This window comes from Podarcis erhardii, assembly GCF_964252035.2.
Source record: "Podarcis erhardii genome assembly, chromosome: 15".
Classification (NCBI taxonomy): domain Eukaryota; kingdom Metazoa; phylum Chordata; class Lepidosauria; order Squamata; family Lacertidae; genus Podarcis; species Podarcis erhardii.
In genome coordinates this window covers 27,531,199-27,547,086 of record NC_138505.1, presented here as the reverse complement: position 1 = coordinate 27,547,086, position 15,888 = coordinate 27,531,199, and the positions used below count along the sequence as shown (strand labels likewise).

At 50.4% G+C, this 15,888-nt stretch overlaps 1 protein-coding gene across 1 annotated transcript; it reads left to right on the top strand.

Moving 5' to 3' along the window:
- The first annotated feature begins 5,063 nt into the window (after positions 1-5,063).
- On the top strand, positions 5,064-14,909 carry LRRC75B (leucine rich repeat containing 75B). Its single transcript, XM_081842565.1, has 4 exons — positions 5,064-5,988; positions 8,911-9,039; positions 12,188-12,300; positions 13,443-14,909. The coding sequence occupies exons 1-4, from the start codon at positions 5,713-5,715 to the stop codon at positions 13,969-13,971; spliced, it is 1,047 nt and encodes a 348-aa protein (XP_081698691.1). The 5' UTR covers positions 5,064-5,712; the 3' UTR covers positions 13,972-14,909.
- The last annotated feature ends 979 nt before the right edge of the window (positions 14,910-15,888 follow it).

The following is a 15,888-nucleotide window of genomic DNA, read 5'->3' as shown; positions in this document are numbered from 1 at the left end:
GCAATACTTTACATTTCTCCCTATTAAAATTCATCTTGTTTGTTTTGGCCCAGTTCTCTAATCTGTCAAGGTCGTTTTGAAGTGTGATCCTGTCCTCTGGGGTGTTAGCCACCCCTCCCAGTTTGGTGTCATCTGCAAATTTGATCAGGATGCCCTTGAGTCCATCATCCAAGTTGTTGATAAAGATGTTGAATAAGACCGGGCCCAAGACAGAACCCTGTGGCACCCCACTAGTCACTCTTCTCCAGGATGAAGAGGAACCATTGATGAGCACCCTTTGGGTTCGGTCAGTCAGCCAGTTACAAATCCACTGAGTGGTAGCATAGTCAAGTCCGCATTTTACCAGCTTCTTTACAAGAATATCATGGGGCACCTTGTCAAATGCCTTGCTGAAATCAAAGTAGACTACATCCACTGCGTTCCCTTCATCTACCAGGCTTGTAATTCTGTCAAAAAACGAGATCAGGTTAGTCTGACATGACTTATTTTTCAGAAATCCATGCTGACTATTGGTATCACAGTATTCCTTTCTAGGTGCTCACAGACTGTTTGCTTAATGATCTGCTCCAGAATCTTCCCTGGTATTGATGTCAGACTGACTGGGCGGTAATTATTTGGGTCCTCTCTTTTCCCCTTTTTGAAAATAGGGACAACATTTGCCCTCCTCCAGTCTGCCGGGACTTCGCCTGTTCTCCAGGAATTCTCAAAGATGACTGCCAGTGGTTCTGAGATCACATCTGCCAGTTCTTTTAATACTCTTGGATGCAGTTCATCTGGCCCTGGAGACTTGAATACATCTAAACTAGCCAAGTATTCTTGTACTATCTCCTTAGTTATTCTGGGCCGTGTTACCTCTGCTGAATCATTTGCTCCAAATTCTTCAGGTCGGGCATTGTTTTCTTTATCGGAGAAGACTGAGGCAAAGAAGGCATTGAGGAGTTCAGCCCTTTCTGTATCCCGTTTGCATTTCACCATCTTCTCCTCTGAGTGACCCCACTGTTTCTTTGTTCTTCCTTTTGCTACGAACATACCCATAAAAGCCTTTTTTGTTGCTTTTAACCTCTCTAGCAAGCCTGAGTTCATTCTGTGCTTTAGCTTTTCTGACTTTGTGTCTACACGTGCTGGCTATTTGTTTGAATTCCTCTTTGGTGGTTTCCCCCCTTTTCCATTTTTTGTACACATCCTTTTTTAATCTTAACTCAGTTAAAAGTTCTTTAGATAGCCACCCTGGCTTCTTTAGGCACCTTCCATGTTTCCGTCTCATTGGTATTGCCTGAAGTTGTGCTTTTACTATCTCCCTCTTAACAAACTCCCAGCCATCATGAACTCCCTTTCCTTTTAGTATTACTGTCCATGGGATCTCACCCAGCACTTCCCTAAGTTTTATGAAGTCGGCTTTCTTAAAGTCAAGAAATTGAGTCCTAGTATGCTTGGCTGTTCCTTTCCGCTGTATAGTAAACTTCAGAAGAGCATGATCACTCGCGCCTAATGATCCTTCCACTTCTACTCCACTAACCAGGTCATCAACATTGGTTAGGACCAGATCTAAAATGGCTTTTCCTCTTGTTGCTTCTCCCACTTTCTGGACAATGAAGTTGTCTGCAAGGCCAGTGAGGAATTTGTTTGACCTTATGCTCTTGGCTGAGTTTGACATCCAGCAAATATCTGGGTAATTGAAGTCCCCCATTACTACTATCTCCCGTCCTTTTGCATGCTTGGCCATCTGTTCCAGGAAGGCATCGTCTATGTCCTCCGTTTGGCTTGGGGATCTATAGTAAACTCCCACAATGAGGTCCCTGTTATTCTTCTCTCCCTTAATTTTGACCCAAATGCTCTCACTTTGGCTTTGAGGTTCTAAATCTTGGATCTCTTCACAGGTATACACATCCCTGACATATAACGCCACTCCTCCTCCTTTCTTGTCTGGTCTGTTTCTCTGAAATAGATTGTATCCCTCCATTATTACATTCCAGTCGTGGGACTTATCCCACCAGGTTTCAGTGATGCCTATTATGTCATATTTAGTTTGCTGTACCAAGAGCTCAAGCTCATCTTGTTTATTACCCATGCTTTGCGCATTAGTGTACAGACATTGAAGTCCATTAATCATTCCCCCGTGTCTCTTATTTAAGGATTTTTTCCTCCCATCACTAGGTCTGCGTGCTGTTTGCTCCATTCGGTGGTCTATGACATTTGGATGATCATCTTCATCAATTGATAGACTCCTACCTTCAGGAGCACTGTCTTCCTCCCCCACATTAGTCAGTTTAAAGCCCTCCTGATGAGGTTTCCTTTGGTCTATTGACTTCCCATCCCATTTTCTGTGGTGTCCCCCCCCCTCAAATATTTTATTGGGGCGGCAGCGAAGGGACCTCGGCCCTTGGAGTTGGTTCCTATGGCCCTCCAAACTGACCACCACAACAACCCATCATTGATGCTGCCCCTTGAATGGCACACTTTGACTCTTTCACAGCATATGAAGGTGATTTTCCACCCCACCCACACCTGACTAAAAACAGAATAGCCTGAAACCAGATCAGGCCCAAAAAGGGGGCCATCAGGCAGGGAAACCTTCAGGCAGGATTCACGCCCTACAGCCCTCTGCCTTCCTGCAGTTTCCTGAAGCTGATATTCAGGAGCACTGCTCTTCCAACCGCTCAGGCGCCATCGCCTCAGCCCTCCTCGGACGCCACAGCCCTCTCACTAGCAATACGACTTTGCGATCTGCTTTTGCAGAACAGGTGACACCTCTGCGCCTTCCGGTAGTGCCAGACAGCAGCCAAGCAAAAAAACCGGAGCTCTTTTGCTTCATGACTCTTTGCAGCTGGAGGTGGATTCACAACCTGCAGGGTGTGGCCTGAATTGAAGGCATTTGCAGCAGCAGAACCCTTGAAGGTGCTTCATAATAGCATCACAGGCAAGTTCCATGTGGACTAGCACCACTAACAGGAGAAGTAAGCGTCTCTGGCCAAGCTAGATCCTGCTACACAACAATAGCAGATCTGCAGCCCTGTCTGCGCTGCAGGGGAGAAGCAGTCAGGAAGGAAACCAAAGCCAGCCCAGGTTTCTTGAGCATGTGGAGACACCCTCTGGCCTCCAGGGCTTGGTGCAATTAGAGGGCTCAGAAGCAGAGTGTGTGCTTAGCCTTAGCAGGTGGAAGGTCTCAGGGTCAGTCCCCAATGTCTCCTGCTTTAGAGACCCCTGTTTGCCAGAGAGAAAGAGGACATTGTGCCGAGATTAAGGGGCCGACTCCTCAGCAGGCAGCTCAGCTTTCTTAGACTGCTCCCCGCCAGCTCTTTTCTTCTTCTTCTTCTTCTTCTTCTTCTTGGAAGCCTCAAAACTAAAAACTGTTGTTGGGAAGAGGGGCTCAGAGCACCCTAGGCAGAAAATGAAAGCTGGTAAGGTAAAGGGACCCCTGACCATTAGGTCCAGTCGTGGCCGACTCTGGGGTTGCGGTGCTCATCTCGCATTATTGGCCGAGGGAGCTGGCGTACAGCTTCCAGGTCATGTGGCCAGCATGACTAAGCCGCTTCTGGCGAACCAGAGCAGCGCACGGAAACGCCGTTTACCTTCCCGCCGGAGCGGTACCTATTTATCTACTTGCACTTTGACGTGCTTTCAAACTGCTAGGTTGGCAGGAGCAGGGACTGAGCAACGGGAGCTCACCCCGTCGCGGGGATTCGAACCGCCGACCTTCTGATCGGCAAGTCCTAGGCTCTGTGGTTTAACCCACAGCGCCACCCGCGTCCCAATGAAAGCTGGACCATTGTCAAAATAGAGAGATTTGAGAAGTTGGGGTCCCCCACAAAACTGCGTTGGGAGCAGACCTGGTGCTTGCTAACTTGTTCAGAAGTGTCCTGGAGTTCGGAATGAGCTGGCCAAGTTTGCTAATGAAGCCCAAACAAACGTTCAGGTTGGTAAAAAGAGAAAAGACGTGAAGACGCCCAGAAAAGCATCTCTCCAAACTGGCTGAATGGATATTTTAAAAAATGGCAAATGCATTTCAAGGGAGCTAGAGGTAGCAATGCTTCTGAATACTAGATCTTGGAAACCACTGAAGGGAAGAGTGCAAAATGCTGAACTAGATAGGACCCCTCTGGCCTGATCCAAAAGGCTCTTCTGATGTTAATATCAAAAGGGCTGTCACATGGAAGATGGAGCAAACTTGTTTTCTACTGCTCCGGAGGGTAGGACCCAAAGCGACGAAAGGAGATTCCAACTAAACGTTAGGAAGGACTTTCTGACAGTAAGATCTGTTTAACAGAGGAACAGACTACCTCAGAATGTAGTGGACTGACTCTCTCCTTCACTGGATGTCATGTTAAACAGAGATGGGATGGCCATCTGCCAGGGTATATTTAGTTGTGATTCCTGCATTGCAGGGGGTTGGTCTAGATGACCCTTGGGAGCCCTCCCTACTCTACAATTCTGTAAGAAAGAAGGAAGTGCAAAATATTGTCACTTCCCAAGTATTTATCAGGGTCTGAGTGCTCACACCTCTTTTGCAGAGTTCACCGTTTCCCCGCCCCTTTACTCTGGGGAAGCGAGAGGGCACAATATTGAAAACAACAGCAGGCTTGTTTACGATGACTACTGACGTTGATCCCCCTTCTGGAAGCCCTCCAGGATCCGGTGGGAAACGGAAGGTGCTGCCTTCCGCTTTAGCACAGTGTTGTTGTTTTTTCTTCAAATTTTTTAATTAAGTTTCACAAAATTATACACAAACAAACATAAATCATATCCTTATTAAAATTACACTTATTGACACTGTTAAGTGACTTCCTCGCTTCCCCTTGGTTGAATTTCCATGCATATCCTTATAACCGCTTTCCAAATCATAATTCTTATAAACTTAACTTAGTCCATTAACATCCTTATATCTTTTCAATTCGAAATTGTAGGTGTTAAACATCACTTAACTTATATAAATTCCTAAGCCAATCTGTTGCCTGCAAGCCATTTCCAATTCGTTTAACTTAACAAATTTAGCTAAGTAATCGTTAAATTTTGTCCATTCTTCCTGATACTCAGGTCGGCTAGCTCCAAAAAAACCCCACCATCACACAGTGTTGTTGTTGTTTTGCTGCGTGAGAAGTTCCCAAATCGGGCATGGAAAAAGGAAGGGGCGATGATGATCGTCGGCCTTGGGATCGGGGCCCAAGGCAAGGTTTCAGGCGGGTGGAAGGGCGCGTTATCTGCGCTGGAGAAGCAGACCGAGAAACGGGGGTGGGAGAAGGAACGGTCCCCCTCCCCAGGAAGGGGTTCCAAAAGACTAGGCAGAAGCGGAAGGCAAAGTCCCGACGGAACAAGCGGGGGAGCGGGCAGGTAGCAAACGGCCGGAGCCCGGCGGGGAAGGAAGGAAGGAAGGAAGGAAGGAAGGAAGGAAGGGGGTGCCCCGAACAGAGGCTCCCGCCCGCCCGCCCGCCTTGCCGGACGCCACTTAGCCTCGGCTCCCTCCCCGCCGCGCGCACGTGCCGCCGAAAGAGAGCCGCATCTCGCGGGCGGGGCGGGAGCGCGCCGGAGCTCCAGAGGGACCGCGCCGGGCTGGAGAGACGCCGCCGCCGCCGCCCGCCCGGCACTGCGGCGCCGGCAGCAGCAGCAGCAGCAGCAGCCGGAATGTAAAGAGACCCCTGCAAACCAACAGGCACCCCTCGATCCCGCCGGGACCCCGGTCGGCCAGGCCCTGCCCGCGGAGCCGAGCCCCGGCCGGCGATGGGCTCGCGGCTGGGGCGGCAGAGCAGCCTGGAGCAAGAGGCGGCGGCTGCAGGGGAGCCGCCCCGGCCCAAGAAGAAGCAGGGTTGCCGGGGCCCGAAGGAGCCCGCGCTGGCCTCGCGGCTGCTGAGCTCCGAGAAGCTGCCGGGGGTGCTGCGGAAGAGCAGCCCGGCGCCCCCCTACGTGCGCCGGGTGGGCTGGATCCGCGACATCCAGGCGGCCCTCCGCCAGCGCCGCCGCGACCAGGCGACGCGCACCCTCCGCCTTCTCCGCAAGGTAAAGACGGCCCGACGGGGCGGGACGGGGCCGCGATCTCGACGGCCGCCGTTTGCTCAAGCCGCTAGACTTGCCGACAGACGGCTGCTCGAGGGGCACCGGGCCGGGGAAGCTCGACGGACCCGGCGCCGTCATGCTTGGGGCTGGGCGGCTAAAGGGCGGCCGCACCGACGTGCAAGGCTTTGTTCCCTGCTCAGGGCGTGGCTGGCAAGGGGGCGTGCCGGGCTTGGGGCCAGGCGAGCCCCGCAGGGACGCGACGCCCCGCCGGGTGTCCCCTGGCCAGGATCCGACGGCGCGTCCGAGCCTCCGAGCTGGTGCCCGGCGCGGAAGCCTCGCCCAGCGGGCATCGTCGCGGGCGCGAGTTGCCCGAGGTGCCTCCCGCCCTTGCCGCGGCCTCCAAGGTGGCCCGAGGGTCCTCGGTGGAGGAAGGCGAGGAGGGTGCGCCACCCCGTCGGGGATTCCGGGCGGTGTAACGTCGCTGCCGCGAGTCATCTCCGAGCTCCGCCCGCCCCTTTCAAAGCTGGCTGGCGCTGTAGGAAGATGTACGCTCTCCGGTGAAACTAAGGACGTTTTGAAATAAAAACAGAATTTCTTAAAGTGGGAAATAACCAAGCAGCAATCTCTGAGTGGTCCTGGCTGGGGGTTGAAGGGAGTTTTCCTCCAAAAATCCTGGAAAGTACAGGGTTTGGGGGAATAAGTGTTTTAGATCCGACACCCAGGGTGAGTTGAACAAGAGATCCTAAGAGGATGCTTGGCATTTTTGCACTCCTTTCCATTTACACGGGGTTACATTCCGAGGCACCTCGTGTTTAAGGGAAAATGCATATATTGGGAACACCATTAAAAAAAGTCTGCAACACCCTCTAAATCTCTGGAAACCCTAAAAAAAGACAACCGAAATCGCTCCCTCCAAATCTCCTTGCTCAAACTCCAACTCTGCACAGGCCTCAAAGGTCAATGCAAAGGCTCATGGGATTGCTAGACACTATTTTCATGCCGTTCTTGCGCTTTTTAGGGCCGTTTTTTCTCCTTTTCGTGCCACTGCTGGGTCCTCAGTTGCATGCTTGCATGGTTGTGTGTACTTCGAACACACGTAAATGGGGAATTGCCCATACTATCGTCATAATCCTCATCAGTATTAAATTTACCGTATTTTTCCATCTATAAGACTCCCCCACGTATAAGACGCCCCGTAATTTTTGACATTATTTTTAGGGGGAAAAACCTAGTCTTATACACCAAAAAATACGGCATATTCCCTCTTCCCAATAAACCCCTGGCCAGCAAACAATAAAATATACAATTTTAAAAAATGAAAGCACCATTACTTCATTAAATATATACAAGTCATTGTAGTTGATCAAGACTGCAGTTCTGGTTATATACTTGGAAGGAAGTATATACTCTTAACCCTTAACTCAGCTGGGTTTCCTTGTCTCCACCTCCAATGCTCTACAGGTAAAGGTAAAGGGACCTCTGACCATTAAGTCCACTTTGCAAACCTAGCAAGACCATCTTATTGTACCTCTTCGAAATAACAAGAGAAAGGTCATATATTTAACAGAAGAAACTTCAAATATCTCAAGCGCAATTTGCAGTGACACCCTCAGAACCCCTTTGCCCCGAACCTAGCGCTCCTTTGACCAGAGAAGTCAACTATTACTGATGATAATTATCATTAGCCTATGAAGGATGGATTTACGCCTTTCTTCCAAAGTAAACCCAAGTAGCTTGTGCAACATAAACACAGGGCAAGGGGAAAGACAGAACCCATCATTCCTTTAAAAAAAAAATTAAAAAGGCAGAGGAGGAGATGTAAGTCTTTCATACATGTCAGCTTTACTCTTTACAAAGGAATAAAAAAGTAAAATAGCCGGCATTTTATACTATTCGTGGTAAAATCAAGGCAATGCTTGAATTGTGTTTCAGAATTTGGAATCCTTTATCTTTCGCCGGAATTTTTTTCCTCTTTTCCCCACCCCTCTTCAATGTGAGGGAGGGATCCTTCCAGGTTTGGGGGATTCCCCTGCTGATTAAAAGAGAAGCATTTTGGGGAGGGTTTTTGGGGGGGATTCCTCTGGATGGAGGTAGGGAGGGGCCCGTCTGGCTGCCAGCCAATCAGTAGTGGGCAGACAGATTAATAATAATAATAATAATAAATTTTATTTATACCCCACCCTCCCCGGCCAGAGCCAGGCTCAGGGCGGCTAACACCAGTAAAATTACACTAAAAACATAATGGGGGGGGGGAACAAATTTAAAATACAGGTTAAAATGCAATTTAAAATGCAGCCTCATTTTAAAAGTAGCCCATAAGGGGGGGAGGAACATAAGGGTCAGACTGAGTCCAAATTTAGAGGTCCGTCTAGCATTTTTGGGGGGGATGGGAGGACAGGCTGAGATGTAGCTCCATCTGGGTTCTGCATCTACCTTTGGGTGGGCAATCCTGGCTAAAATGTGGGGGTGCAACCGCCCTGAGGTTGGTTTCCTGGGAGTTGTTCTACCAAAAGATGGAGGGCTTCCTTCTCCTAGCTTTAACCTGCCTTGGTGGCTTAAGGCTCCTTTCCCATTGCAGTGCTTGAGCTTTATCCTGCCTTTCAGCATCCAATTGATTCCCACCTCATGTTGAAACAGAACCAAATTCCACTTAAATGGATGGTTGTCTGTCTCAGTTGTTGGTCTTGGGCCCCCACGTTTATTTTTAAGGGAAGTCGCCAGCTATCCTTCAAGTGCTCCGTCAGGGACTGATTTTGCCAGGAAACCCTTCCTTGAGAAAGGAGCAGAGTATTTAAGCCCAGGAGGCTGTGATTCCCCTCCCCTCCTCTCTAGAAGCCCCCCTGCTGCAGCATCTCACCCCCACCCCCTCCACAACCTTGCCCAGATTCTGATCCCCCAATTCCATCTTCTGGCTTTTCCCTGCAGGACCTTGGTTTAGAAGGGACATTCCTCAGTGAAGTTCTCTACAAGAACGCAGCCTTCCTCAACCTTGTGGATCCCATCTCCCACGATCTCCTGATGAGCCTTGCCCGAGACCTTCAGTGCCCCAAAAAGGTGAGCCCATTATGGGGTATGCTAGATAAATAGGTACCGCTCTGGCGGGAAGGTAAACGGTGTTTCCGTGTGCTGCTCTGGTTTGCCAGAAGCGGCTTAGTCATGCTGGCCACATGACCCGGGAGCTGTACGCCGGCTCCCTCAGCCAATAAAGTGAGATGAGCACCGCAACCCCAGAGTCGGTCATGACTGGACCTAATGGTCAGGGGTCCCTTTACCTTTTATGTTTTGCTAGTTGGGCAGTAGGTGCCTGGAAGTTTCTACTCCTAGGGTCCCTCTCTCAGGAAATACAAGCCTCTCCCCAAAGCACTCACAGATGTCGGCACGGTTTCCGGGGCAGCGCAGTCTAAACCAGCCAAAGTCAAATGCAGGGGATCAAACAAGGACAGGCTGCCATCTGAGGTTGATATCATAAAGGCTCAGGAAGAAGCAAGGAGCCAGAGACCTGTGTTGTTTCCAGCAACTGGGAGGAAGAAGAGGGAGGCTTTATATAGGCCACAGCTGCTGGTGATAATGGTGTTTCTGGGGTTACTTACTCACAAGGAGCTCCCTCACTCACAAGCCGTGTGATGCCTCTGTATCTGCAGGCACATGCTATGCCATGGCTCTTTGGCTCAGGCCCCATAATGGTGCCACCGCCAACCATCATTCTGTGGCTGTCCAGGTATCTTTGGAGATGTTGGTAGCCCCTCCCCTACTGATCTGTCCTTATTGCAGCTGGTACTCAGAGGAGGGACGCGGGTGACACTGTGGGTTAAACCACAGAGCCTAGGACTTGCCTATCAGAAGGTCGGCGGTTCGAATCCCCGCGACGGGGTGAGCTCCCGTTGCTCGGTCCCTGCTCCTGCCAACCTAGCAGTTTGAAAGCATGTCAGAGTGCAAGTAGATCAATAGGTACTGCTCTGGCGGGAAGGTAAACGGCGTTTCCGTGCGCTGCTCTGGTTCACCAGAAGCGGCTTAGTGATGCTGGCCACATGACCCAGAAGCTGTATGATGGCTCCCTTGGCTAGTAAAGCGAGATGAGCGCCGCAACCCCAGAGTCGGCCACGACTGGACCTAATGGTCAGGGGTCCCTTTACCTTTACTTACTCAGAGGTAGACTGCTCCTGAACTTGGAGGCTTTTTTTAAAAAAGCTATCATGGCGGAGAGTCTCCTCTGGGCATTTGCATCAGCTCAGGATGTAATGTGTTGAGTCAAGCACTGTGTGGGGGGGGGGTATTGGAATTGGGGAGGGGGCTCCCTAGGGGGTGGCTCCGTGTCCAGTTCCTTGGCACTGAACAACCCCAAAAATGCAGAAGAAAGAACATCATGCACAAACACACCCCTGCAAAAAACAAAAAGAGAGTAAGCACTCTTCCATTGCAGGCAGCCACTCCCTTGCCTTTTCAGAGCAAACAGGGTGCGGCTGAGCTAGGCTTGTGCAGGGAGAAGCTGTTGTCATGGGGGGTGGGGGAATGGGAGAGGAAAAGGCCAGCCCGCCTCAGAGATTACAGTGGTGCCTCGCAAGACGAAAAGAATCCGTTCCGCGAGTCTCTTCGTCTAGCGGTTTTTTCATCTTGTGAAGCAAGCCCATTGACGGCTTAGCGGCTTAGAAAAAGGGGGGGGGGGAACCCCGCAGGAACTCGCAAAACATTTTCGTCTTGCAAAGCAAGCCCATAGGGAAATTCGTTTTGCGAAGTGCCTCCAAAACGGAAAACCCTTTCGTCTAGCGGGTTTTCTGTCTTGCGAGGCGTTCGTCTTGCGGGGCACCACTGTATTCTGCCTCAACATCACTTGAGGGCCTTTGCAGATTTGTGCCTTTATTTATTTGTTTGTTTGTTTGTTTGTTTGTTTGTTTGTTTGTTTGGAATTTTTTAATGTTTGATGTTTCATTATGTTTTTATGTGTGTTGGAAGCTGTCCAGAGTGGTTGGAGCAACCCAGACAGATCGGCACAATATTATGATTACTATTATTATTATTATTATTTATTACATTATTACATTGGTACCTCAGGTTACAGACGCTTCAGGTTACAGACGCCGCTAACCCAGAAATAGTACCTTGGGTTAAGAACTTTGCTTCAGGATGAGAACAGAAACCGTGCGGCGGCGGCAGGAGGCCTCATTAGCTAAAGTGGTACCTCAGGTTAAGAACAGTTTCAGGTTAAGAATGGACCTCCAGAACGAATTAAGTTCTTAACCCGAGGTACCACTGTATGATTATTACATCCTTTGCCCGAACATCCCACAACGGTGTACAACATTAAAAACATAATTTACATAGCGTTAATAATAATAACAAAATAAAAAAAACACAGGAAGAAAAATCATAACAGCAGTTTCCCACAATTTTATAAGGCCGTAGATTGTTGGACGAAGGCCTGGGTAAAAAGGGATGTTTTTGCTTGGTGCCTAAATACATGTAAGGATGGCACCAGGTGAGCCTCTCTGGCCTGGCTGATAGTCCAGCATCTGTGCCAAGATGAGGTAAACCAGCATCTGTAAAATTCCTCTGGGTTCCAGCTCTCCTCTCTTCAGAGCAGCCTTCACATGGTGAGCTGCGGTTGCTGCGTCTACCCTCGGCGGCCAGATCCAGGGACATAAAAAGGAAGCCATGTAGGCCCAGGAAAAGACTCCAAAACCCAGTCTTAATAAGGATTGAGCAAAGTAATGCGAAGCTTGCCACAGTTCTGTGCAGTGGCGTAGCGTGGGTTGTCAGCACCCAGGGCAAGGCAAGTAATTTGCGCCCCCTAACCCATGGATTTGCGCCCCCTAAACCCGTGGATTTGCACCCCCTAACCCTAACCCCCAGGTGTTGCGCCCCGTGCGACCGCCCCCCCCCTGCACCCCCCACGCTACGCCATTGGTTCTGTGACATTTGGAAAGAAAGTGTCCAGCTGCGGCTTTTGGAGGTCTGGTTTGCAGAATAACAACACGGCTGCTTTTGCTATTTATTATTTTACAGCGGTCTTATTCCGCCAGGCTCTTCCCCTTTGAGCTGGCTCTGCTGACGCCTGAGCACCAGGACAGGATGTTTTGGGTGAAATGGATCTGCATTGATCTGCAGGAAACTCTAGAGCTGCAGCGCAGGAGGGGGTGGGCACTGCACAAACGGAGGAGACCAGTGCCTGAGTCCCTGCCAATGACTTCAGGTCTTCTGCTTTCAGGAATACGACCCCTGGAAGTCCTCAGACCGGATCTGCCGGCAGCTGATTTACCACTTGACTCCTCATTCCAAGTGGCACCGGCAAGGCCTGCCCCGGCGGAGGTCCCAGGCCAGGTGAGGGGTGAGGATTGGGCCGGAGCTGGGGGTGGAGAGTCTGGGTGCAGATTTCAGGCAAGGAATCTCTTCCTGGAGATTAAACCTTCTGGAGATTAAGCCTGGGACCTTCTGAAGGCCAAGCAGATGCCCCGCCACTTAGCTATGACCCCATGAACTCCCATCCCTCATGAATCCCTGGTCTGCAAATATCCCCTAAGTTTGCTCATGAAAGGAGTGTCCCCTTAAGGACCGGACCTGTCAGGCACTGCATGACCAACCCATGTTTTGAAGGTATTTGTTGTTTAGTCGTTTAGTCGTGTCCGACTCTTCGTGACCCCCTGGACCAGAGCACGCCAGGCACTCCTGTCTTCCACTGCCTCCCGCAGTCTGGTCAAACTCATGCTGGTAGCTTCGAGAACACTGTCCAACCATCTCGTCCTCTGTCGTCCCCTTCTCCTTGTGCCCTCCATCTTTCCCAACATCAGGGTCTTTTCCAGGGAGTCTTCTCTTCTCATGAGGTGGCCAAAGTATTGGAGCCTCAGCTTCAGGATCTGTCCTTCCAGTGAGCACTCAGGGCTGATTTCCTTCAGAATGGAGAGGTTTGATCTTTTTGCAGTCCATGGGACTCTCAAGAGTCTCCTCCAGCACCATAATTCAAAAGCACCAATTCTTCGACGATCAGCTTTCTTTATGGTCCAGCTCTCACTTCCATACATCACTACTGGGAAAACCATAGCTTTTACTATAAGGACCTTTGTTGGCAAGGTGATGTCTCTGCTTTTTAAGATGCTGTCTAGGTTTGTCATTGCTTTTCTCCCAAGAAGCAGGCATCTTTAAATTTTGTGGCTGCTGTCACCACCTGCAGTGATCATGGAACCCAAGAAAGTAAAATCTCTCTCTGCTTCCATTTCTTCCCCTTCTATTTGCCCGGAGGTGATGGTCTTTAGACCAGGCTTTCTCAACATGTGGGTCCCCAGATGTGGTTGGACTACAACTCCAATCACCTCTAGCTAGCAAGGCCAGAGCTCAGGGATGATGGGAGTTGTAGTCCAACAATATCTGGGGACCCACAGGTTGAGAACTGCTGCTTTAGACTCTGTTTTGAAGCTCGCCTCCTCCTAAAAACTGTCTTTTTCTTTCTCTCTCTCTCTCTCTCTTAGTCTGAAAAACAGTTTGCAAAAGAAGCTGAGCCCAGACACGATGGATCTGTCAGGGATTCCCCTTTCCATGAGAGACATCCACCGCCTGGCTTACTACCTGCAGAACAAAGGCGAGGACTTGAGCACTGTGGACCTGAGCTTCACCGACCTGACGGACGAGATGATGCACCTCTTGCTGCCTTTCCTGTGGCCACTGCCCAACCTCACTCACCTCTCCCTCAACGGGAACCGCCTGACCCGCTCCACTGTGAAGGACCTCACCGACGCCATGAAGGAGGCTAGCAAGTTCCCTTCCTTGGCGTGGATCGACCTTGGCAACAACGTGGATATCTCATCCATGCCCCAGCCGCTGCTCGTGGGCTTGCGGAAGCGCCTGAGCCAGCACACCATGCTGCCCACCATTTACGAGGTCCTCGACTGTGAGGCCGAACTCTCCAGCGGGGCAGAGACCAGCCAGACGGAGGAAGAGGAAGGTACGACGTCTGGAAGCATGTTCCATGACTTCCCCCCGCAGTCCTGCGAAAGGTGATTGGGCGTGCGAGGCCTTCTCTGCAAGATTGAAGCCCTGGCAGCAAGAGTCCTGACCTCAAGAGGTCCTCTTGCCTTTAGCAGCAACCCTGCCCAGCTTGGAAGATTTTCAGCCAGGGCCCATTGCTGCTGTCTGCTCCCCAGAGCAGCTTCCTTCTAACCACTGTTTGCATCACACAGACACGCCCCCACCCAACAGGGACTAGTCACTTACCGTGGCCATGAACGCAGACCTAGGAAGAGCGAGCCATCAGGAGGCAGTGGGCAAGGTAGAGAACTTAAAATGAGCAGCACCACAAGTTGTTGGGACGAAGCAGCAACTCCTGTCCCCACCCTCAGCTTGCAGGCGGGGGCCTGTACCCCCAAGTGGTGGTGGGATGGAGGCTGCATCTAAAGGCTGAGCAGCCATGGCTTGCAGACCTTAGAGAGGAGAGGCGGTGGCAGCTGCTGCAAGCCTGGTATTTTGTTTTGGGTTTTTTTGTTCCAGTCTCCAGACAAAAGGGCAGTGGAATGCAACGTTCTACCGAGTGTGCAAGCCAAGGACATGTGACTGTTGCAGCGTCAGGATATTTCAAGGCTAGGAATATGTGGGGTAGGGGACTGTGAGGCAGAGAAGATATCCTTTTGCAGATTCAGTTATGGACCAAACTGGAGCAGGGGGAGGAGTCTGCTGGGAGCATCTCTGCTGCATGGGCTGTTTGAGATGGAGATACAAATGTGCATGTATTTTTTAAAAAACAAAAACAACATGCAAAAGTTCTGCATCGCTTGCTGCTTGTAAAGGATCGCCTGACAATTTTTGAAGCAGTGTTGACAAGGCCCCGCTTCCAATGCCAGCAAGGAAACTGAAGGGAGAGTTGGAAAACCTCCCCTGTGCATTTTTCAGTGTTGACCATTGCTGTATGTGGCGAATGATAATAAATGGTCTTCTTGGAATAAGAGGCAAAAGCATCGCAGTGGGAAGGAGGGAGGTTGCATGCAGACAAATGAAAGGGCTCACGCACAAACCGTATGATGCAGGGTGGGGAAAAGAAAGAAAAAGCAGAGGTAGGCATCCCAGAAAAGTTAAAAAGCTTGCTACACTAAAACCGAACTCCATCTGCTACAATTTAAGTAGCAAACCCCACATTTGTCCCTACTAGGCGTTTTGCTTTCTGAGCTACTTGTAATTTTGCTAAAATTGCAGATTTAAAATGATGTCTTCCAACATCTGCAGCACATAAAACACCTGCAGGCTAACTCACTTGAAGCAGCAACAGTTGCCCTGAAGCGAACTTTTACTGGGAGATGCCCTCTCTCACGTTGTGTCTTTCCACATTAGTAATAGGAATCCCCCACCCTGAATATTACTGTGGTGATGGCACTGTTTCAGGGCTGGGAGGTGCCTTAAAAGTCCTCCAAGGAACTGGGTCTGGCAACTTTTGGGCAGGCTGGGAGACGGGACTGGATTTCACTTCCTGATCTGAACAAACCCATGCAACGTTGGGCTGCAATGTTTCTCTCGCCCAAAGCAGCAGATTTTTCGTCCTCTGGTTTCCCTCCAGTCACGTTTTCCTTCCTGAAGCACCATCCCTCTCCAGACTGTGTGTGAAGGCAGAATTATGACTAGCGCATTCCCCAGCCACATAATGATGCTGCAAAGCCTCCAGGCAGCTCGCAGAGAATATTTGCTCCAAAAATCTTTGGGTTTTATCAGGAGCAAAGATCCCACCTCTAGCTAGTGGCATTGCACTAGTAGCAGGCATGTGCTGCCTGTGATTTCCCTTGGAAAGGATCTCAGGTAGCCTAGCGGGGAATAGTCTCTGCCTTTGAACTTCCAGAGCTGCTGCCTCCCTCACTGGGCCACTGGGATGACTCAGAAGACTGCCAATGAACATGCTCAGGGGTCACATTACAGGTTAAAAGGAGATGCCTCCAA